At 44.2% G+C, this 23973-nt stretch overlaps 1 protein-coding gene across 1 annotated transcript in view; it reads right to left on the bottom strand.

The window, feature by feature from the left end:
• The window catches only part of LOC131883188 (protein turtle-like), a 49984-nt gene that overhangs the window by 3467 nt on the left and 22544 nt on the right, over positions 1-23973 (bottom strand). Inside the window, exons 7-14 of the mRNA XM_059230575.1 lie at positions 21387-21538; positions 21168-21312; positions 16273-16403; positions 14713-14872; positions 10753-10940; positions 10564-10672; positions 4359-4853; positions 1385-1693 (exon numbers count right to left, since the gene is read on the bottom strand). Coding sequence (XP_059086558.1) covers positions 1385-1693; positions 4359-4853; positions 10564-10672; positions 10753-10940; positions 14713-14872; positions 16273-16403; positions 21168-21312; positions 21387-21538 — 1689 coding nt within the window. The remainder of the gene's footprint in view (positions 1-1384; positions 1694-4358; positions 4854-10563; positions 10673-10752; positions 10941-14712; positions 14873-16272; positions 16404-21167; positions 21313-21386; positions 21539-23973) is intronic.

Raw genomic sequence — 23973 nt, 5'->3', positions numbered from 1 at the left:
TAACACGCTTGCGACCTGGAAAACTAATTGATATTTCTAGAATATTCAAAGTCGAGCCACCGAAATAAAGCTTTCATCAACGAAAGGCTGTATACTTGTTGGATTGATTTAAATATGTTTGGGAATGTCGCTGGTACATCATTTGCTATCAATCAAGTTAGAGTGGAGTATGTTTTTGTCCCAATTCTTGTCAGTATTTAAGGCCTTTATCTGTTTTCTGAAAAATACTCTTAATTAGAATTGCCAATGGCTTGAATCGATTTTACCTAAAGATTGAAAATTGGTCCATGTCATCCATTTCCAACTTAAAAAAGGTCAGTATTTGCTAACACCAAGAGGGACCCTCTTGGTAATTCTGAGAAAGTTGCGACTGGAAGATATTCCCCAATTTTGTGCAGTTCCAATTAAAACGGGCCGGATTATAATTTTCCACGTCCAGCAAAGCAGCTCCTCGTCTAGGATTGGGCTTATGGGATGCATTTCTTGGATATGGAATATTCATGACTCGTTCAAGTTCGACAATACTTGATGACGGTCTAATTTACGAGAAAGCTTGCAAGTCATGGAAAATTTGTTTTCAATTGGACTCAATCCTCCGAGTCCGAGTAGTCACCAAACAAGGAATTGAGAGTGGTCAGGGAGCCCACACACGCGCTTTTAACAGTCCCCTTTATATGCCCCCAAACCGGCCCAGGCCTTCTTGGCGTTCTTACTAGTTTCCCCTTTCTCTTTGTGTCTATAAATGGTATGATTCAAAGGCCATAACTCTTTCAAAGACCCATTCGAAAATATTCTTGGCGGAGCAAATTTTTCATGGAAATGCTCTCTCGTTTCCCGAGATCCTGTCGCCCCATTCTGTTGGCACATTTTTCTTTGGAACCATTTCCAACTTTGCAATACCGTTCAAGTGCTGTCATTTTTGCAAGCTTTTTCCATGGACGTGCGTCCGTAAGTGCTCATTCGGTTCACGACTCTGTGTAGTATATATGTACATCGTACCCCACTCGCACATCTCCGATGAGGGTTTGCTCTTGTACAACATTAATTAGTTGTGTAATTAGGGTAGACAAGCCGTATGAAGTTCGTGTGCTCAGTGGATTCCTCTCATCTGATGCTTAGGCACTCATCCTGGGCTTTGCCCACGTGGGTCTCACTTCAATCAACTTTCATGCTCATAAAGAGACCTTTTTTTTCCTCCAGAGTGTGACCCCCTCGCCAACATTTATTCACCAGCCATCCGACAATTATTATCATTCTGTCCCGACTAATTGGAAGAATATGACCGTCTAATGGGAAAATGTAGCCAGTCAGCCAGTCAGCCACCCACTCATTCGTGGGTATATGGAAATGCATTGTGGAATATGCTTCCAGTCATTAATCTTACCCGGACTCGGGGCCAAGGGGTCCATGTCCTTATCTTCGAGTTTGACAATCTCGCCCGAATCTGTGCGCCAAGTTCGACCTTGACTTGCTTGGAACGACGACGGGGAGGATCCTCCTCCGCCCGCTCCTCCCGGACGGAACCGCAATCGCATCGTGATCAGGATCAGCAAGGTCATAAGTACCAACCCACATCCGATGCCTCCCATGATGCTCAGATAGGGCTGGAAGCGCTGCTCGATCCCTTCGGCGCCTTGTTTCTCGGGCAAAGTGGCCCTGGGTTTGAGCTCGCCTTGCTCGGTGAGGGTGGACTCTGCAAGGAAGATTGTGATCCGATGAGGCCTCGCTGGAAAAGGCCCAATGGCGCCTAATGTACATGGAACATTATTGTATACAGTGAGAGTGGTGGACAATGAATTTACAAACCAATTTGCAGACTCCGTCCAGCCATGCACGATGATGATGCCCTGGGATTGAGGCCAAGTGGGCTCAAAGACTGGCAAAGAAATCCTCCCAGAAAGGGGGAAAAACTTTCCACAATTTAGAGGCTCTCATATCCACTTTAAGCTTCGGGTGGGCTTCAACTTGGGGAGAGACAACGAGAGAAGCATTCCCATTGCTCCCAGGAAATAACGACATTTGGTGTTGCATTTTTGGCAATTTGGGCTCTCTGTCCTTCCAAGCATTGCCATGTAACTATCTATACACAGGACGTACGCGTTGCCTGAGGAGCATCGAAACAAAGCGAATTTCTATCTCCTTTCCCAACCGCTTCCACACATACGCCATAACGTTTAACATAACCATAGATTTCATGTCGGTTGTTGACAAAAGTGCGCCCCTGATCATCCAGAGTAGAGTCAATTTTGAAGTGGTATTTTACGAATATTCCAGGATCAGTCTCCGGATATTTGCCCTTCAAAGGTGCCATTTAAAGGTCCGGGCAAGACGATACTCGATTGCTCTACCACAGTACCGAGTGCGAGAGCTTCTCTGTCACAAACGGAACGATGATCGTGAGGGTCCATAATGGTGGTCACTCTTTTTCTTGTGGGACCACGGACAATGTGGTGCCGAATTTGATCTAGTCGAGCGGAAAATGCACAACGGATGTGAGTGACATTGACTCTTCTTCGGTACGGAGTTCGTGAGGATGAGATGACGTTGATGGGCGTAGTTTCGCCAATACTTTGAGCGGCTAGAGGGCGGCTAGAGGGCGGCCAAAGGTGCCATTTCGCAGACCTGGCCAACATTTTACGAGCGCTGTTTCAGCACCAATGATGGAGAAAAGGCACCATATTCTCCATCATCCACTAATCTTACCATTCCGTCTGATATTCGCCCCTTTTCTCATTGCAACTCCCGGGATCGGAGGAAGGAAGCGTCGAGTCGGCGGAAATTTCTTGGCGAAAATATTGCTTTCCAATAATATTTCACCGACTTGTCCAAAGTTTGTCCGTTGTAATTGAGACGCTTTCAAAGTTGCCCTGACCTCTCGCTCCTCACATGGTTCCCCGTCCCCTTGGGCTCATTTCCACCTCACAGCAAGCAGCCTTCAAGGCTGGAATTCTATGAGTGTTCCCGAAAATCCTTATGCGCCAAAAAATGGCAGTCTCAACAACGAGCAGCCTCACAAGTTGGAGGACGAACAGACAACACATGTTCATGATATCTATGGCCTCGCGAATCTGAGGTGAGATGGCCGGGCGGACGAGTAGATGGGTAGTGGAGTGAGTGCCCAAGTTTACACGCAATCTTGCCCATCATCATCTCCTTGAGCCTCACTTGGCCCAAGAGGAAGTGACAAAAGGGATTGAAAAAACGAGACGGAGATATTTACCATCATTCCGGGGGTGAGACTCGCGCCGGGTGAGAAAAATGACAGCATTCAGCTTGAGCTGACAAGGGGAAATCTCCAAACAGGAAAGAAATATGGAATAAAGGACACGTGTCCGCGAGCCACTTGGCCCCTCGGCCTTATAAATTGAGATGGGATTGTATCATCTACCTCCTCAAGAAGGGCGAGTTCTGAGGGAAAAGTGGACAGATGCTCAGCATTTGTTAATTCAACACGCCTATTCAGCGTTCATCCCTTGCGAAATTGCTAATTAGTTTGAAGAAAAAGTTGCCACCACTGTTGCTGCTACAACAACAAAAACAACAACAACGACCGGGCATTGCCCATGTGAAGTCCAAGTGGACCAATGCATGCGCCTTCGACTTCGCAAATCCGTCCACTTTGATTCTAAGAGTGCGTCGTTTCAGCCAAATATCAAATCCTCAGCTATTTCCTTTGTAGATTGGCCTTCACCCCCACGTACCACCAGTATGCTCGTACGTGGCAAAGGCAGTGGCCTCTAATCTAAAAAAGAGTGTTCGTTTTGTTCGTTGGTATTCCAGTCTTGACTTGGCAACTTTGGATCCCGCCAACATCATGCAGAATGGCGCTTTACTTTCACGTCCTCTTCTTCCTCTGTTTCCCGGCCCCTTGATGAAAACAAACCTTCTCAACTCATGGGTTTTGGCTTGGAGAGGGGCTAAGGCCTCTGGGTTAGCTGTTCCTGGAACTCGTTTACTTTGGTTTCCACTCTTTTCCAGCCTCTCTCCGAGTCACATCAAGTTCACGTTTGGGTAATGAGGATGAGCACGGCTTGAATATCGTTCCTTTTTGCCCGTTCCAAAGTAAAAAAGGGGTTAGTTCATTCCCGCAGCACCGACCCAAAAAATAATGATTCAATCCAGAGCTTGGGGGAAAAAAAGAAAGGGTCGATATCTTTGCCAGCCTTGGGGAGGGCAATAAAGAGATTGAAGGACCATCTTTGGGTGGAACAATGAGGTTAATTCCAAACGGAAAAGCCAATTCGGCGGCCCGCAATTAAGTTTCCGATCCGTAAAGTCCACCCATACACCCAGATAGATACACACGGAGTACACGAAAGGCTCCCAATGTCCCGTTGTGTTCTAGGAGCTAAGCCTACCTGCACTAAATGAGAACTTGATTGCGTTGTCGCTCTGATCCCGAGCATTGGAACTGGAACTCGGCGGCAAAGATCCCCGCTGTGGACCACGTTGTTGTTGTTGTTGTTGTTGTTCCAACAAACTCGCTTGGCGTGTCCTTCCTCGAAGTGGGAATGGTTCGGATCTTCCCTTGGCATTGGCAGCAAAGATCAGTAATTGGAAGTCCGTATCTGGAGGGATGCGATCAATTTGGAATTCAGGTCGAAATTTGAGATTCTCGTGGGCCACTCGGCTGCCGCCCTTTGGTCCAACTTGATTGGCTTCAGTGTTGCCAATGGTGGTGGATATGGTGGAGACAGGCGAGATTGAGGTGGCCAAGCTCTGGCCTTGAAGGTCATAGATCTCGTATTGGAAATGCTGAGGGAGGCCTCCGTCGAAACCAGGTCGACATTTGGCAACAAGACTGTGCGAGGTCAGATTGATGAGATGGCAATCCAAGGGAGCTGCCGGGGGAACTGAAACAAAAGGCGACCCATGAGGAGGCATAAACAACTGTTTTCGCACACACCAGATAAATGCACTCGGTGTCATGTCAAAAACCACCATGTAGAGTTGATTTTGCAAGATTTTTAGAGTAAAGCATTTCGAACATATTTTTGGCATTTTTTCATTACATCAAGATGTGATAATGGTTTTATTTCTTTGAGTTTGTACCGATTGAATTAATCAATCACGAATTTTGCACCCAGTTGATCAAGTTGTGGAACACTGATTGTAATTGGAGGAAAAGGTGGATGGTTTTATAAGAATTTACCAACTAAGGTCCTGGATCAGCGGTTGAAAAATGCTACTTTCGTTTAACTCTAAAAACCAAGTCAATAACTTCCAAAAAAATTAGCAACCGCCAAAATAATCAGTGATACCATTTTGTTGATGGCGTTTTTAAAGTCCTGTCCTTGTTACATTGACCTTCCTCCGAGGTGAAAATGATCAAATCTAATATCCCAAGCACCAAATTTCCCTCTCAAGACACCGAAATACATGTTATGAGTTGTGGAAGTGTACTGAAGATGGAAACGTAATCGTGGAGCTATATGTCTTCTAGGTCTTAACGATGCTAAGTACAATGTTCCATTTTTTTTTTGCATGCACAGTACAGTACATCTGATGAAGTCAGAAATGATAAATGAAACATGAGAAAGTTTTCCTTACATATTTCCTAAGTTATGCATCATCAATTCTTCCCTAGAAAAGCCCAACGAAGAAATCCAATTGCCGCTTTGGATGGACAAGGAAAAGGTGAGGTGGAACACGTGAGAGTGAGGGGGTCCTGGAGTGCTTTTAAAATGGATTTTCATTTTTCAACGTCCCTCTTTCTTCATGAGAAGAATGTTGAATTACGTTGAGCTTAATGAGCCTGATTTCAAAGAGCGGTGTGCTCTTTTGAATTTGTTCCTTTCAAAAAACTTGTTTTTTTCCATCCGGCTTTGGGCGTAATCCAATTGACCCATTTCCAAATTTTGCCACCACACCCAAGGGAGCGGTGGAAATCTATTAGTTTTTTTCGCTTTTCCCTAAGAACCGTAAGGAGAGAATCGAAATAGTTTAACTTGTCGGTAAATGGGATTTTTGCTCTCGAAATGGAGGAGATCCATTCCCTTAGATCCAAAGTTTGTTCCAACGATTCGTTCCCACATTGTAAGCGGATTAAATTCCGAATATTCGGTTATCCCCAAATTCCTGAAAGAACTTTCTTTCCTGTCTCCACTGCAACCTTCAGCGAATATATCACAAAGGGCTATCAAGGAAAACAACGTCCCTACTTTGGAACAACTCTTTATTGGAACACGCAGGTTTTCCTGATCTTGGATCATTACCATTATTACTGATTTGTCAAATCATATCAGGTTCATTTTGGATTTACCTTTGACAATCAGTCTGAATTTCATTTGTGTACCTTTGGACGAGAACTTGGACTCAATAAAGAAACGCTGCTACGTATATTGTCCACTTCAAAGAGTTCAAGCTCAAGTTTTTCGCCATACAATATAAGCTGCTTGATCTTGGTAGACCAAAATCTCATCAATGGTGATTCATCTTGGTTTGAAACCTGCTTTCATGTGTCACGTCACCAATGATATCCGTTTGGTATTCATACCTGATCAATGTCAGTGTTCCAAGAGCAAAAGAGTGCCGTGTTCAAAACATACGTTAAATAATGTCCAGTCGTTGGCAAAACTCTGAAAAGTAGTCCTGCATGACAACGGACGAGGAAATATTGAGCGGCTTCTTTGTCAAGGGGGATAAAGTTTTCAAATTTCCTCTCAGAAAATGTAACTGTGCCATCATCCACCTCGGGCATCCTGGGTTCTGTGAAGTTACCTACGAAGGCGCCAATGTGGAACCTCATCCTTTGCTTGGCTACTGCTGCTCTGCTACGTCTCCTCCTTCAGTACTACTGAAGATCCAAGGCCAGTGGTAAAAAGTGGAAACGTTGAGGGTGCCCAAACTTAAACTTGAAATGATGGGTTCATTTGCTTTTGTCAAGCAAGGCATTGACGACGACGATGAAAGGCCAAACTTTCTGGGAGCAACTATTTAGGTCACTTTTGTGGCCACAGGGCACCCCAGGCCTTTTTCAAGCGTTGCACCTTAGTTTAGGACTTGGACTTCATTCCCCAATGGAGGACATGTTCTGGCAAAAATCTTGGTAACAAGGTGCAATCGTAAGTGTCATTCCTGGATCGAACGTGTTGTTGGTCCATAAATCTTGAGCGAGATGGAAAAAGAAAGGGCAACAACAATATTTGGGTAACCCTTCCCGTGGCAGAAAGGGTGAGTTGATTCATAAACCCCACAATTTGATAGAGGACAAAAACTATTCCTGAGATCTCGCGGAGGAACAATTCATAACTGTTCCAGCACCCTTCCTGGTAAGAGAGACAAGGGGGGGGGAGGGAAGGACATGGAACAAGCGAAAGAGATGGAAGTTGGATATCGAAATCGAATAACTTTGCTTCCTCGCTGGAACAATAGAACTTCGCGTGGAACACATGTGATCGCTTGCCACTATACCATCCATGCTCGGGTCTTTTCGTGGACTTTATTCTGCTCTTGGATTAGAGATGGGTCGACGAAAGGAAAATTAATGAATTAAGGTAGAGCTTAACACTGAAGTCATTTCTGAGTTCCTGGTACCTCCTGGTCACACGTAGATGTCACATTTTTTGACTTGAGCAAAATTATTACATTTTCCTTCATTTCTGGTCAGGAATTTGTTAATCATGGTTTTCAGAAAACCCGCTGACTCTTGAGATGTAATTACCACCAATTGCAAACTCAAGAGACAAATTCAGTTTCAGGCATTTTTCTTTCTTTTCCATGCTTCGAATTTCTTTATTTCTAAAGCAAATATTTGTGAAACTCAACAGCTCAACAATGGCAAGCAAGTCCTCTAAAATTGTTGTAAAAATAATTAATATGTGGAAAAACTTGTCCATATTATTTCGTCCCATGCCTACATACTAGATGGAAAAGGGGCGAATTTGAATCCGTTTAGTGAGATAAGGTTATGTGAATCTATGACTGTGGCCCGAGAAAGAGTTATGAACTGCAGGATCGAGGATATTCATGCCGCAAGATCTCTTCCTCCTGAATCATGTTCCATTTCCTTCCGGCACCAACGATATAAACAAAGCCGATTCAAATCATCGGTAGAACAAACGTTATGCCAAGTAGTTTCAATAACTCGCCACTGAAACGTCGTAGACTGAGTTAGGCCTTAGATGCCATCATTAACACTCAAATTTTCCAGATGGACCTCCCACGGGTCTAAAAGTTCGATTTTACACAATTGCATTAACGTTGACCCACAAGTTTCCAAATTGGACCAACAAAAAAAGTATTGTTTGCTAACTTGGCTGATAAAGAAAAAAGTTCCATCACTCCTTTGTTAAAACAATGGCACAGAAAGACAGTGGTCCACATGATCTGGTCTCGTGGCATTCAGGCGAGACCTCAGCCAACTGAATGAAAAAGTACATAAAACAATCCTTTGATTGTCAAAGTGGCCTTTGATTCACCCAAGGTCAGTTGATTTGCGACAAGCGTGACCAATTGACCTTTCTGGACGGACGAGGAGCGGCCTCACTTCCCACTTAGGGGACCACTCCTGCGTTGCGCTCAAATCAATGGAACAAATGGTCATTCTTTGGACCATATTTCAAGCCCCAGTCTAGTTCCAGTTCCAGTCCTCAGTTCCAAGCCAGATCAGCAGCCGAAGTCTATCAGATTTTTTTCTCTGATCTGGAAGGCTTTCCAAACATTTATTTAGTGCCCTGACGGTCTCCCTCGGCGTCGTCATTGTTCCACTAGAGCAATCAGTGCCAAAAGGACAATGCATACAAGTCTTGTTCCTACCCTTTTGCCTCCGAGGGTCCAATCAGGCATCAGCAATAACATTATGGTTAATCAGAAATTGGCTTTCCATATCCAAATTGCTTTCCGGTCAGAACAAATGGGTCACACACAAATCTCAGAAGCAACATCCTTAAATACTCAGCATGTGAACCAACGACGATTCAATAAGAGCAACAATAACGGATGAAGTCTCCTCGACAAATAAGTTGGCTATCGTGAGGTTTATATTGCAAGCTGTTTCGGAAGAAGTGCTAAATCCTATTTGGCTCTCACAGGATGAGAATGCGGGCCCACAGTCAGCCTTCTGGCTCATCAATATTGGATGTTTATATCCCATTTGCAATCTAGCTCAACAAAACCCTGCCACGAAACGGCAACCGACAGAGAGCTCAGATTGATATTGCTTGATCCGCATTTATTTGGGATCATATCTTTGTCGGATGACTGCATTGAAAAAACACCACCATCAAAAAAGAGTCAAGTGGGTCTAGACTTAGGATAAAAACAAGTCTGAAAACAATTCTAAGTTAGGTCAAATCCATCTCGCCAATCTTGGACGCAGTAAAGCTGCATTCTTTGGAACACTCTGATCATAACATGTGATAAAATTTCCTGATATTGAAGATTAAGAGATAACCAACTTCTACATTTATCACTCATTTCATGTGGAACCAGCTTAGAATGCGAAGGGCTAACTCCCCACCCAAACTTGAGTGATATTCCCAATCATCCATGTTGGTGTTCTTTGACCTCTTTCATGTTTGGATTCGTTGGGTTTCGGAAGGGAGCTCACTTTTGATGAAATGCATCGCATGCCTTTTGGTCATTTCAGCCGATTCCATAACCATGCTCTCCACATCATTAATGGCCCTCCCCCATTTTCCCCCACCCATCTCAGTCAACACCCCCTCGACTCCTCCTTTTTCTTCTTCAAGACTCCTGGGTGGTTCCCATCCCGTTCATATTTCGATCTTTCTTTCCACTGCCTAAATGGTTATCCCGAAAAACAAGGGGAGGCTCATACGATTCAACATGTGTTCCATTCCTTGGATAGATTATGCCAAAGCATTATGGCGAGTTCACTTGTATTTATAAAGCATTGAGTTATAAGGAAGGGCACTCTCGCGAATTAGCACAACGATTTGGGTCAAAGAAACTTTCAATTGAAACGTTAGTGTTTCCTTGTTCCAACGTGGCTCGAGGAATGGAATATAACCAAGAATAATGCTCCAAAGTTCCAAGGGAAGGGGCATAAAGATCATTAGGTGCAAGGATTGGGGGGGGGACCTCCAACTTACTTGATGGCTCTGCAGTCTGCAGTCGAGGCCATTGCCAGTAGCACTATTGGAGGCGGTAAACGTACCGTAATCTAGAGATCAATTTGATAACAAGAAAAGGGAAATCCAGGCACTAGGCCCGCATTTCGTGCAAGATATTAATAAAGCGTTCCACAACTACGATACCGGCCGTTTAAGGCAGCAGATCTAATAAGTAGGCTTCCATTCCGTGTACTTCTTCCGGTTATTTCCCTTTGGTCGCTAATGCACTTGTCAGTCTTCTGCTCTTCAATAAAGGCCTCTCTTTTTGCCTCATACAAGTGGGCGTGGTTGGCCTTCAAGATCCATCAGGTCACATTAGGGTCTTATGTGGATCATTATTTGTTATATTTTCCAAGCAAAGAACACAAGTCTCATCTGGTTCAAGTTGTCTTTCGTGACTTTAGATTCCAGGCCCTATTCTTTCATTCATTAGCATGCATTTACCGGCGTCAAATTAATTTGAAAAAAGGCTCGTCCGTGTACTCACCTGCTGGAATAAGATGGAACACACAAGGGACGCTTTGACGTCCCAACTGATTCTCCGCCCAACACAAGATGGTCCCATAGTCCCTGCCCGTATTCAAGCTGTATACCAACTGCGAATAAGATGGAACACGTCGTCAACTTGTGTCCTTTCACCCGATATTATGGACAATTCCAGTTATAAAACCAGTACCTGCGAAGTGGCCCCCGTGGTCCGAAATCTGGATTCGGGCAGCGTGTTCAGCTCGGAACTCGAGTTGAAGGTCCAATGAAATTGGAGTTGATCCTCAGGATTGGAACGAACTGTACAATTGATCGAGGCAATTTCCCCATGGGCCACACCGTAGACTAGCTTCTGATGATCCGCACATACTGGTTTATCTGGAACAGGTTACATTCAGATGAAAAAAAAATCCACTCTTTTTGGTCTGGTCATGGTTGTTTTGGCATTTCGTATTTTCTTCATGAAAGACTATAAATCAAGCTTATGTTAAAGACTTTTAGTTACATTTCGGCAACGCTTCGAGAGCAAGTTCAACAACTTCAGGGTTTCTCAACTGGAAGAAAAGGATATACCCTTCCAAATCAGCCAGTCCCTTGGAATCCACAGCAGTGTAATCATTAAAAAATCATCCGCCTCCTTCGAAGTCGTTGGGAGTACAACTCCTTTTTTGGTTGGTCAAATCTGGAGGCCCCTCCAATTCTGAGTTGAAGTGGTCACTATTTGTAGTTTCGACAGTTCCATCACTTCCAGTAGCTTGGCCAGGAGTCACCCCCGGGCAAGTCTCCCGAATGTTCTAAGCTTGTGAAGTGAAAGGGAGCAAAAGAGAGAGTGGAACGAGGCTCTTTCCGTCGCAACATCTCATCAAAATGCAAGAAGTAATTCATCTTGTTCCAACAGCGACGAGGACAGGAGGACGGCGAGCAATTTTTGTACGGGAAACTTCAACGTAGGTCCCTTTCATTGGTAGGGGAGCTTGAGGAAAAGTGAAGAAGGATGGTGAAGAACCCCAGAAGAAGAGGAGAGGAGGACCTTTCCTGTTGAGGCCAGAGCCTTTGGCACTCACTCCCGTTCTTCTTGGTCTAAGCTCATTCATGTGACGATTTTGCAGATGCACACTAGCTCCTCCGAAGAGAAACCACAACCCTGGTTCCCTTTTTTCCTTGAGACAATAGATATTCTTGGGTTGATTGAGAGTGATGCGACTATGGCGAATGGGATGGAAGCGATATTAGCAATGAAAGCCGTGTAGGGAACCCATTTTGGGGAGGTGCTTTTTTTCATCCGAGATGTACATCATTATAGTAATGTCCATTCATTAATACAATGGTTCCATCTTGAGGTCGCAGTACAAAGGAAAGAAGGAACCTTTGAACAAGAGGTATAGATAAAGAGAGGAGAGCTACCAAAACCATTGCCACTTTGGACCACTTCAATGGCAGACATTGTTGAAGCCTTGGAACACTGCCAAATGAATCAAATAACCATGATGAGACCTTGCGAGCGTAAAAGAGAAAGAGAGAGTAAATGGGAAGCACACTTTTGGGCACATTTGGGGAGTGCTTTTGACTATTATAGAGCCACTTTGGACACTTTATGTCATTGGAAATGACAAGCCAAACCAAGGGGAACAAGAAAGGCCCTTCTTGTTCTTCTGATGTAGTAGGAGTAGCTGTACCACTCACTACACCGGCGACGGTGTTGGTAGTGGTAAACGAGCACGAGAATGGCAGAGCAAACATGTGGACTATGTGGGTCTTGACCTTTCCCCTGAGGCTAATTGTAAGGGGCCTTGTTCTCGACATCGTTCAAGTGTTCCAAATATGAAATCTCGTTGAGGAAGTGGAGGAAAAAACTACAATTACTGAAGGAGATTCCATCTCAAGATCTGCTCCCTCCTGCCTTAGCTCTCTCATATCATTGCGTCCTTTGGTAGGATAATTTGAGATTACGACCTTTGCAGTCATTTCCTCTCGCACTGAAGGAAATGGGAACAGGGGACAATTCAACGAGAGACTAAAAAATCCTGGGTGACGTATCATTCATTCTCTTGATCGTTTCCATAATTTAGCCTCCAACAATGAAGATCCGGAGGGCATGATCCCAGGCATTGAACGATCTTACAATATTCGACGTCAGGCAAGCACAATTATGGGACTCGTTTCGAAACATGCCGAGTTGGAACGGTGCCAGATGTTGCTCCAACATCGAATCAAGCGGGGGTTATTCCAGTGATTTTTTGTCGCTCTGCTCTCTTCGCCACAAATTCAAGTGTGAGGTTGAACCCCTGTGTGCTAAAATGTGGTAAGTGGAACACTGAAAGACGATCAAATGAAGGACCTCCTAGGAACACACTCATACAGGGCGAGCCATCACCACTACCAGGTTCCAAGCCCGATCCTTGGCTTGCTCTTTCAAATGTAAACGACATGATTTACTCAAAACTTATAACGATGATCCAAAGGGATGTTACTCTTTCTCAAACCTCTTATTACGTATTTCCTACCGCCTACTATTGGTGACCCTGTATCCCCCCTTCACACACAATGAAACAGCTGTCGACCTTTCTGCGTGGACAAGCACTAAGGAACGGGGAGAAGTGTTGAAGCGAGTGGTGGCCTCGAGGAACACATTATACCCAACGTCCCTTTACTACCTTTACAATTGAAAATAGGACAGAAATGGCGACACGGACCTTAAGCCCTCCCACTTGGTTATTAGAAATCTCCATTTGTCTGGCCTTAGCACTTTTGACCATAAACGATTTGTCCATATTCCTATTCTGCCCAATCTGAAGCCCTTGGTTTTGGGCTAGATCAAACATTTGATTGACCCACATATATGGCCTGGATTTCCGGGGAAGCACCTGCACCCCTCACCTCATGTCTTGACATCTCGAAATTTGGTTCCACAGAGAGCAGCTGGAATCGAATCAAGTTTCATGTGATGTAGCTTATGCTACGGTCTTGACCTTGAGCGAAGACCATTATACATCTCACTCTCAATTATCTTGCACGCACTATGCATCAGTCAAATTGACTAATTACGATGTGCAGCTGGTCTTTGGTCAGACAACAGGTTACACTTTCAGGCAACGTAAGACCTTGAATCAATCAAATATAATGTACGATAAAAGTAAAAGAGTATGTTTATACTGCTTTAAATGGGATTAAAAGATCAAGACTTGTGTTCACTTGAGTTTGAATCTTGGCCTTCGGTAACAAATTAGTCTCCAAGGTTTCCACACGACACGTTCTTTCCTACCAGGAAAACACATATACTTTTAAGGGTGACATCTCACTAAATAGTGCAAGCACACTTTTTCTAGTAATCAACTGTTTGAAAAAAAAGTTCGCCCATTTTGGCGTGAAACAGACCATTTTTCTGGATTATATGCAGAAAAAACATTACTTATAAATTGAAATAAATTCGATAATAATCACGTTGAAGAATGCCCATTCTGAGTTGTTGACAAGAAATGTTTTTTCCAACAAAATGTGTGCTTTCAGCCGATTAGCCCTTAAAAGAATGGCCGCTAAAATTTGGCATTTGGAAACAAGTGGATAAAATGTGCATCAAACATAATTCTTCGAAATAATTTCTGCATTCCTGGCGATTATATATTTTTGTTTCATAAGAGTAAAGTTGATTTGACCAATTTCAAAGGCCAGATAATGTTGGGTTATATTTTTCCAACGAGGAACAAGAGTTGTGAAATTGCTTTTCGAGTGGCATTTCATTTAATCTAACATTCTAAACATTTTACCCATATTTTTCGCATTGTTTGTGTATTTCTGGCACTTACAACATATCAAATGAATAATCCCTTGTAAAAAATCAAACTTTTATTTTGAAAATAATTATAAAATATTTTGGAATTTAAATTTTAAATATTTTAGACCTTACTACATTCATCGCGTCAGATTCAAAGTACATTGAATAAATGCATTTGGAGACATTCAAATCCGACAGAAATCACTTGGTGCGACCATGATTGAAAGTCCCTTTTTAGCCCTTTTCTCTGTTGAGTTGTGAACCTGTTGGCACTCTGATGCAACGGTCACCCTGGACCTGGATGATCAAGCAAGACCCCAGACACACCATAGGGCATTCCTATGCCCTAAACCTTGCTTGTGTTCATTCACTACTCACATTTGATGTCCAATCGCAGCTGGTTGGAGGTGGCTGTGCCCTCTTCATTGGTAGCCAGGCACTGATAATGGCCAGTGGCATTTCGATTTAGACTCTGTAAGACCAGACTCTGGTTGCCCATAATAACACCGTTCCGAACATCTTGACGAAGGTCACGGCCCTGAAAGAACCCAAATATGAACAACAACTCATATTCGATGATGCCTATCAGTTTCCATTTCCCGACCTCTGAAGGCTGAAGAGAGGAGGATGGACTTACTTTTAGCATGGAATACTCCCCTGAGCTTCCATGTTAACAATTAAGAGCGAGAAAAGTCTGGCTTGTTGGAGCAAGTGCTAATTGTAAGGTGGTCACTGACTGATTTTTGGGTGTGAGGGTCACATAGGAAAAGTTTGTTGCGACCTTGAGGAACGATAAAAGGACAATATGATTCCAAGATGTAAACCTCGCACGCCTCGCCAAGTTTTTTCCCATTCAATTGTCTTTTCCCACATTTTTTACCTGGTCTTCCACAAGTTCTTTGTTGTGCCTCAAGTCTGCTCGAGCTCTTTCTCTGACTTTCTGATTTACAGGGTCCCGGCTTCCAAAGCTCAATCTGACTTGGATTTTCCAAACTTCCTTTTGCCAACAAGTATGACAAGTCGACCAGGGTCGCCAAGTTTCCATGAGCTTGTAAGGTTCCAACTAGCTGGTGGGATACTTCATTGTTCCTCGATTGGGACATTTGGGCCAAAACTGACCTTCATCTCTCTCTTCTCCCATTGTATTGGAACTACCTCGAGGGTGCTCAGAATGATGAAGATTCTGAGGTTTGGCAGCCTTTGGAACACTTTTGGCAGATTTCTTGCCACCTTGTTAAGAAAGTTAATCTCTCTGAGCGTGACAAGGGTGTTTTTATTTAATTGACAAAAGGTTCTCGCGTATGTTCCTGGTGCAAGTTCGCTAGTTGAACTGACATGTTCTGTCTGGTTTTGCTTGGATCATTCGTATATGCAAATTTCCCAATAGTTTGTTTCCCCACAGGATATTTTCAATGCGGATCACTTTTTACTGAGCCATTGTTTGGTACCATGCAGATTTATCATGATGAAGCCGGGCCATTCAAAACTGACTCCAAGGGCAACAAAAAGTACACCTTAAATGTCTGCAGTCCCAATGAAACAACTGCAAACAAAGCCTGAGACAAAAAGGCTGCCTCGAAAACCGCGAGGAACAATAACTGGAGGCCATAAATATATTACATAAAGTCAGCGGATATTAAAATGAGATATTGCCTGTTTCAGCTTAATCCCAAGTCAAACGATGTTCTTGTACATTTGCTATGAAATGAGTTTGGGAGGAGCCTTTGCAAAGCTTCTTGGGTTGCCTCTCCGTGATTGAAATCGAAATGGCCTTATAATTCAAATCCCCAGCAGACACTTCCATTTTCATGTCTGAGTTGGCAAATTTCAGGCTCCAATGGCTCTGCCACTGCACTGGAACCATATTTATTGGAGGATATTTCACCCATAAGGACAAGAAGGCCTGTGGGCTCACTTGATGAATAAAGACCAACTTACGTTGAATTTCCACTCGATCTTGTACACGTTGGGTTTAGCCTGGACGAGGCATTCGAAGTAGACATCATCGCCCTCCTTGATGTTTTGAGGCTTCAGAGTGGATCCAAATCGGAGAGAAACTCGCGGCAAATCTGAAAGAGATAAGGTCACAATAGAGATCATCATCGAGATTCGGTTTATGGCTGCTCGAGTTGAGTCTCTGGAAGCGTGGACGGCAGAAAAGCATCCACCAAGTGCTCGAACTCGAATAGAGTGGAGGAATAAGGCTGGTGGCCAGTCCAATGGCTCGAGGACGGCTCGTTTCTATCCCATTTATTTCACCCTAAAAAGACCACTGGAGCTTGCCCAAGTAAGATTAATTTTCCCTTTCAAATTTGAGAGGTCAACTTCGATTAATGGTGCAGAATCACTTCAACCCAGTCGAGCTTCCCTCGTGGAGAAAGAAGTCAAGTTCAATCCCTGCCAGTGGAGAGTGAGTGTTTGGTGGAGGGAAAAAAACCCTGAGATGATCAAAGGCCGGCCTTGGTCAAAACAAAAGTAATAATCGCGGTGGTCTCAATCAAGGCTAAGAGCCTTGAAATGCCAACCATAAACAACCCACCATCTTATCTCGTCCCGTCCTTGGTTGGTTGGCTGGTTTGTTGGTTGGTTGGTTAGAGAGCTCGAAAAGCTCCGCGGAAGTTGTTTTCAGCGAGCCATAATTGAAATGCGGGTTTCAAGCTTCTCGAAGCATGCAAAGTTTCTCTCTAATCAAGACGAATGGTTTGAATCGATGGCTAGCGAGGGAAACCAATCGCATTGTTGAGGCCTCGACTGACCCTCTAACCCAAGGTTGCATGCAGAGCCCTTCTGTAATGCATAACACGGACCTTGATGTCATTGGCAACGAAAGGATGGCTAAGGCCGTTAGAGCGAGAACGGTTCCATTGAAAACTTGTTCGCATATCCGGTGAAATGAGCAAGAGGGTTTTTTTCCAAGAAACTTTTTCCACTCGGTTCGCTCGTTTGAGGCGATGATGAAGAAAAATGGAACGCAATGTATGAGGCCGGGTGCTTAGCAGGATTCACCTGATTGCACGTTCCACTATCAAAATAAAGGTTCCTCGTACCAAGTGAAATAAATCAAGGAATCCCCCATGGAGTCCAAGGTCAAAGGTCCCTTGGTCCCCGTTTCCGACCCACTGAAGGCTCGATGCATAATGTGTGTATGTGTCGATGATTCACCTAGAGTGCTACATACTATGGACCTCCTACAAGAAGCGAGTAATCCGACAAGATGTAATGGGACACTCACGGCTATCATAGAAATCCAAGTTCCAGGTAGATGGGAGTCTTTGGATTGGTCTCGGATCAAGCCCGCTCTTAATGCTCCCTTGGAGCTATGTCTGTGCTTAACCACATCAACGAGATGGTCCCTGAACTTTATCTAGGCATTTCAGAGGAACAGTGGGATTTCCACCCTCCCCTTGTCGGAGGTCCTCCATGAGAGGTTTCAACGGGGACAGATGGCGAAATGAGGGATTCTAAGGTAGTTAAAGTACTTGCACCAAGTCAAATGGAACGGTTCCAGAGCGTCTGATGAAGGAGAAGAAGAGCGTTTCATGTTCCAAGCACCTCGTCTTTTCTCGTATGGAACTTTTCTCGAACAATTCAATTCCAATGGAACATGGGGGGGGGCATTCCTTTCCAGAGAAGGGGACGACGATTCTGACGACGACTACGACAAAGAAAAAGAGAGGAAATGTTCTTTAGCTAAAGAAATCTTGGGATTCTTTTTTTGACAGGATCTAGCGAATTGTAGTAGGAACAAGTCCGAAGTAGTAGCTGCAGTTCCTCTTTCTGTGATTCGCCATCTTTTATGAGGTTGCATCCAATAGAAAAATGTGGTCCAGTGCATTCAAAGGCACTGACCAAAAAGAGGGATATATCCCAATGAAAGAAATTGATGATACCAGCCATCTTTTTTTCGCCTTGGACAAAACATGATTGAGTCCTAGATCCGCCTCTACTACGTTAAAAAAAGCTGTTCCAAACAGGTCTCTCCTCATTCCAGAAACGTCGTGAAATATCCGCTAAAAGTGGCGATTTTTGCCAACAAAATGCCACTCAAGACAAGGGCTTCTTATATTTATGCCTTCGCCAAGAGATAACAGGCCTGTAAAAAAGATGAGATTGAGCCATCATCTCGGTGGGAAATTGATGTTGAAGTTCAGCCGTCCAGAAACATCCGCGAAAAGGTCAAAGGAAAATCAAACTTAAAACCAAGAGCTCGTTCAGGGGCTTCATGTTTACCTAGAAACGAAAATGTTTCTCTCATGTCATTCATTTCTTAAAGCCCGAGGGCAGATTTGATCGAGATGCATTTCGAGTTGTTGTTGCCCACTTTTGAGTGGAGTCGCTAAATTTGCATATTAGATACAGTATCTTTTCATCTCGGAATTGAGACGAATCTAAGGTTGACTTGTGAGCACGAAATACTGGTTTGTGTCTCAGAGAACAGAAAAGCGAGCTCAAATAAGAAAGAAATATATACGTATCATTAGGATCAACATCATCATCATCATCATCATTTCGAGATTGGCCTGAGATTGTCTGACCTTCTCGCTCCTATGAATACATATATACACATTCCAATTCCAAAATGGTCGGGAACCCGTCATTAATAGTATCTCAAGACGCAGGGGGAATGTGGCCAATGACTTGCCATTCGAGACACCCGGTTGCTTCCAAATATCTGAAGTAGCCACTAGTTGTAAGTAAGCACCCTGTCGCTGCTTGACAGAGCCTCTACCTGGCATTTTTCCATTGCAAATTTGTCAAGCTATGCTTCCAGCTCGAAATTGATACCCCGCATCTGGGTCGCTCTCGAATTGGTTCAGGGTTGCTAATCGGCAATTCCGTTTCTCCGATCAATCACGAGCGTCAGCCCATTGGATGGGGGTTGCCTCCGAGAGGAACAGCCACCTTGGCAATCCTGAAGGTCGCGGAACCAATGTTCCACTAAAAAGTGGAAAAAGAGACAGACTGGAAGAAAGATGGGACTTCGTTTTTGTGGCCCGTAAGATGGTATCATAAACAAGACTCGACGGCAGTCTCCTTCGGTCCTAGGAAAAGGTGAAGAATACCACAACAAAGACACTTGGACCAATTTGCCTTCATGTTGAATCTCGAGGCTTGCATTTGGGGACCAAAACAGGCAGCCCTTGTAGGAGCAGTCGGCTCCCGAGAATTTAGTTTTCAAACGATTTTGATAACGATGGTTATGGTTCCTTGAAGGGATTGCATCCGACGCTCAGGTTCTTAAAGAGGGTGCCATGAAAGGCATGGCTTTGGATTATTTCGAATATGAGAAGAATATGGCTCGAATCAAGAATTATGTGTGCCTTCCAGGTCCTGTGTTCAATCCCGCTACAATTCATTGGAACTCCCAGTACTTCGTTCCACGTTTTTGAGAGGGACCATTCATAGGATGACAATGTGAAAGACATTGGCAAAGGACCAAAATGGTACTTGAGATGAGAAAAAAGACGGGGAAAGAAATGATGAGGCCTTCTTCAGTGCTGCCGAAGAAGGCGCCAAAGCCAGAACTAACAACTTCAACCTGACAAGAAGAGGCAAACTCTGCTCACTTGAACGAGATTGAGAACCCGGGCTGAACAACATCAGGAAGACAAAGTCGACATTCCCGACATGAAATGAAACGAGGATCCTCTCCCTTTCTCTGGTAAATAGATTCATTCCAATCCCATCCCCGCAATGCACCTCAACTATGATCAGGGTTGCCATACTAAGGCCGTTCCACAACGAGGCCATGGAGAAATGGAGGAGGCGAATCCAATCATTGAGGAGGCCCTCTACGACTAATTAGATCCACTCAGAGAGAAAGAGAGAGTGCCCAAACTTTATTGCTCCTGATGGATGGCTCCAAAATAGATGATTTGATATTCACCCAAGTTTGTGATCGTTGAGAAAAGAAAGAGCTGTGGGAAAGTTCTACCACCTTCTTTCATTCTCGTGGACTAAGACCGGCAATTTCGACCTTTTCGCTCACATTGACACAGATTGAGCGAAAACTTATCCCGGCAATCACCGGGTGAGAAGGGAAAAAGTCTCGGCCAATCTGTCTGGATATCACAACGACCCATTTCTCTGGCCGATCTATCCATCCTTCAAGCACACACTCATCACACTTGAAACTTTTATTAACCTCAAACTTTTTCGCATGTTCAACGTCTGGGCCTGCCAATCTCATGCAAAAAAAGTGTGCGAGCATGCAAGGTTAATATGTTTCCAATGCCGCAATGCCTTCACTTCTTGAGATCGTCCATGAAGTCAACTGCACAGGCAAAGTTATGAGATTTGTTATTATCAATATGTCAATTGTTAGCCACAATAAAAGCACTCACTTGGATTACGTTGGGCAAGTTATTTTGATCACGAGAGGGGAGATGTAATATTTCAGTGCGTTTCGGTTCTTTTGGACACTAAAGGGGGTCCGCTGTTGCGGTTGACATTGAACGTAGAGCCGACAATTCTCCATCCGTGGTTACTTTTGGTCCATAACAAAAAAGGATACATTTCGCAAATATGTTCACAAAGTAGCAGCTGTACTAATATGGCGGAGACTCGAAAAAGTGGGAAACTAGCCGTGCAAAATTGCTGACCTGTTATGATTGTTCAGATGACATTTCCCCCTTTTTCGAGGAGCGATAAGAGCAGTACATTTGAAGATGATGTCGCTAACATATCAACCCCCATATCGAGCTGATCAAAGCCAAGACAAATATTTTGGTAATCTTTTTTTATGATTTCCCAACGGGCAACTGAAAAAGGGGACGAATCCCTTTCTTCCCCTTTCTCTTCCACACAAAATCAGGCCACACTTTCTAACTTACAATTGATGTCCAATCGCCAGATATCCTCCATTTGACTCTCGGGCATCACCGGATTCTCGGCACGGCACCGCAAAAGCTTCCCGATGTCGATGACCTTGGGTTGGAACCGCAAAGTGCTTTCGGTCACATTTCCGGCATTTTGAGGCTGCAATGAAAGCATTGACCTTGACTCGATTTTCCATCAACAACCTCAAACCACCCTGTCCGTACTAGGATTACCTTGGTGCTGTGGTCGAGTAATTGAGTGTTTCCCAGCCACCACGTGACTAGTGCCGATGGTCGAGACCCGAAAGTGATACAGTGAATGTCGTAGACACGGTCGGCTGACAATTGCGTTTGAGGCGAAGTGATTCGGACGTGGATTGGCAACACTGAAAAGAAAACAGCTTGAGAGAGTGGCGACTAGCGAGCGTACACATGGTGGATGGATGGAGGGATGGATGGATGGTCCCAGCGATAAACTGGGTATCAAAAGGGTCCAGGTGCACCAGGTGGCGACCTTGGCGTTGATCTGGGAAGAAACTTTGGTTTAGTGCGCTCGTAAAAACATCACATCGGCTAAAGAAAGTCAAAATTGCTTTCTGAAGGACTGGTCCGAAAAAAAAAACTAAAGGAAGAGAAAGATGAAGAAGATCCATCCTGATCGGGAAGACTTCTCAAGTGCACCCGAGCATTCCCGGAGGCCGAGATAAGACAAGAGGATACAAGAGTACCAATCAAAAAGCCACTGGGGCAATACCAGTCCAGATATCAACATTTGAACCTGACTATCGTGTATTCAATAACACTGAAGCTCCTACGAAGTGCTGTGCAACTCTGTTTGACTTTTTTTGCAGTGTCTCCCCAATCTCGAGCGGAAGGTTTCTTTGGGTAGACCTCGGAGATCTTCCGCTCGAAAGAGAGTTTCACTGCATTCGTAATCGAAGTGATGCAATAAATCGAAGATTGCAGTTTTTGCTTGCACACAACCTCCCGCTCAGGTTGTTCAATCTCTGCCGACCTTAAAAGGTTGAACCGGATCGCCCTCAAAAGGGGGATGCCTTCACGCCATGATGAATGGCCTCGATGGAGGTGGAATCTGCATTCTTTTGTCTCTCTGGAAGGTAACTTCTTGGTTCCACTTGAAATTGAATAAGCACATATGGGACCTGGAGGTATTTGAATACCCACTAGGGTTGTTATGAGTGTTTCTGATCCCCAGGGGCTTATGAATATCTTCTTCCCCTTCTTCTTGTTCTGGGATGGTCTGTTTCGCGTATTCCGCTTGCACGTAACGATGGACTGTGTGCCAAGAAGGCTTTACAACCAAAGATCTCGGTTTCTTTGTTTGCCTTGTCTAAACTGCATTTCAAAAGTGGATGAGGATGATGCCAGTGGTGGTTGTGGTGCGCACTCAAATGCAGTGAGATGTGCATTTTTCGCACTTGTCCTAACACAATCATACATTTCATGAACCTCCGAGCAATAACAATGGTACTTTGGGTCCAAAAACAGCAATGCTATTCAATCATCAAAGGACGTGCGGAACAACGACAATTCTGTGCGCCCGTTTGGCCGGAACGTAAATATTAAATTCATCAAACAAACGCATGGAGGAACAGAGGGTTGGAAAAGGAAGCAGTCGTCAGAGAAAGATTTAAAGGAAATTCCGTCCAGCTGTTGGTCGCCGGCGGATAATCAATCTTGGTGTCAAATTAGCTGCTCTCCACCACCAGTGAAATGAAAGCATTCCCATCATCCACGTGAAATGTTTTCGAAGGCTCTCGCCTCTGTTCCTTTAGACGTTTAACATTCACTCAAGAGAGTCCCGAAATTTTGGACAACATGGTACTTCGTGCGTTCTCGAGTATGCTCAATTCCTGGTGAGGAAAGCAAAGCAGGCCTTCAGTAGAAGCGCATGTCCTTGGAAAACCAATGATACCCTGGCAGATTTATTTATCCGGCAATTGCCAAAGTGTTTGGCAATAAAGAGGTATTGGAAATCAGCTGGAGATGGGGATAAAACGAAAAGGACGCGTGCTCAAGCAAAAAACGAACCCGGAATCTGTCTAGTTAGATGCGTGTGCGTGTCAGATTCTCGTTTTCACCTTCGCAACTATTTGAACGCAGGAGCAAACACACAAACACCTTATTCACGACCAGAGGTGACAACACGAAACGGTCTTTTTTACAAGAGTAAACCATGAGAGCTATCCACATCCCTTCGTTCGATCTTACACGTGTAAGCGATCGAATCGTGACGATGAGGGATGGAGGAGTTTCTTTGGGAACGCACCCATCGGATTTAAGAGATTTAAGGACCTCACGAGAGAATCCACAAACTTCTCTCCACTTCTATCTAGACTTGATCCGATTTAGGGTTTTGACACGACAACAGGTTCTTCTTCTTGGGTGTCAAAACAGCCAGAAAAGCCAGCTAAGTAATCTCAAATTTGGCCTTGTTGAGGGTCAAGGCTTCTCGTTCGACTAGCCAAAAACATGGAGGTGCTTCCAACTTTCCGGCAGAGTTCCAAAGAACGAATCTGATTTGTGTACTCAAATACTGATAAAGTAACATGCCTTTTCCCGGCCTTTCCCCATTTTGGCCTTACTATTGGGTCTTTGGATTGTTGTGCTTGCAATATTTCGCAGCAATGCACAGTGTAACAACTGCCAAAACAAGCCTGATTTCTTTTAGAGCCCGAAAGTCCGGCAAACCTCTTATTTGCCACCCAACTCGCACCAAAATGATTCGGTTGTTCATTTGCTTAGCGAAAAAGTGAGTGAAAATATCGGGCTCTAAATATAGGAAATAACTTTTGTGCGC

This window comes from Tigriopus californicus, chromosome 7 (assembly GCF_007210705.1).
Source record: "Tigriopus californicus strain San Diego chromosome 7, Tcal_SD_v2.1, whole genome shotgun sequence".
Classification (NCBI taxonomy): Eukaryota; Metazoa; Arthropoda; class Copepoda; order Harpacticoida; family Harpacticidae; genus Tigriopus; species Tigriopus californicus.
The sequence above is the reverse complement of the archived record's forward strand: the minus strand, read 5'-3'. Positions and strand labels throughout refer to the sequence as shown.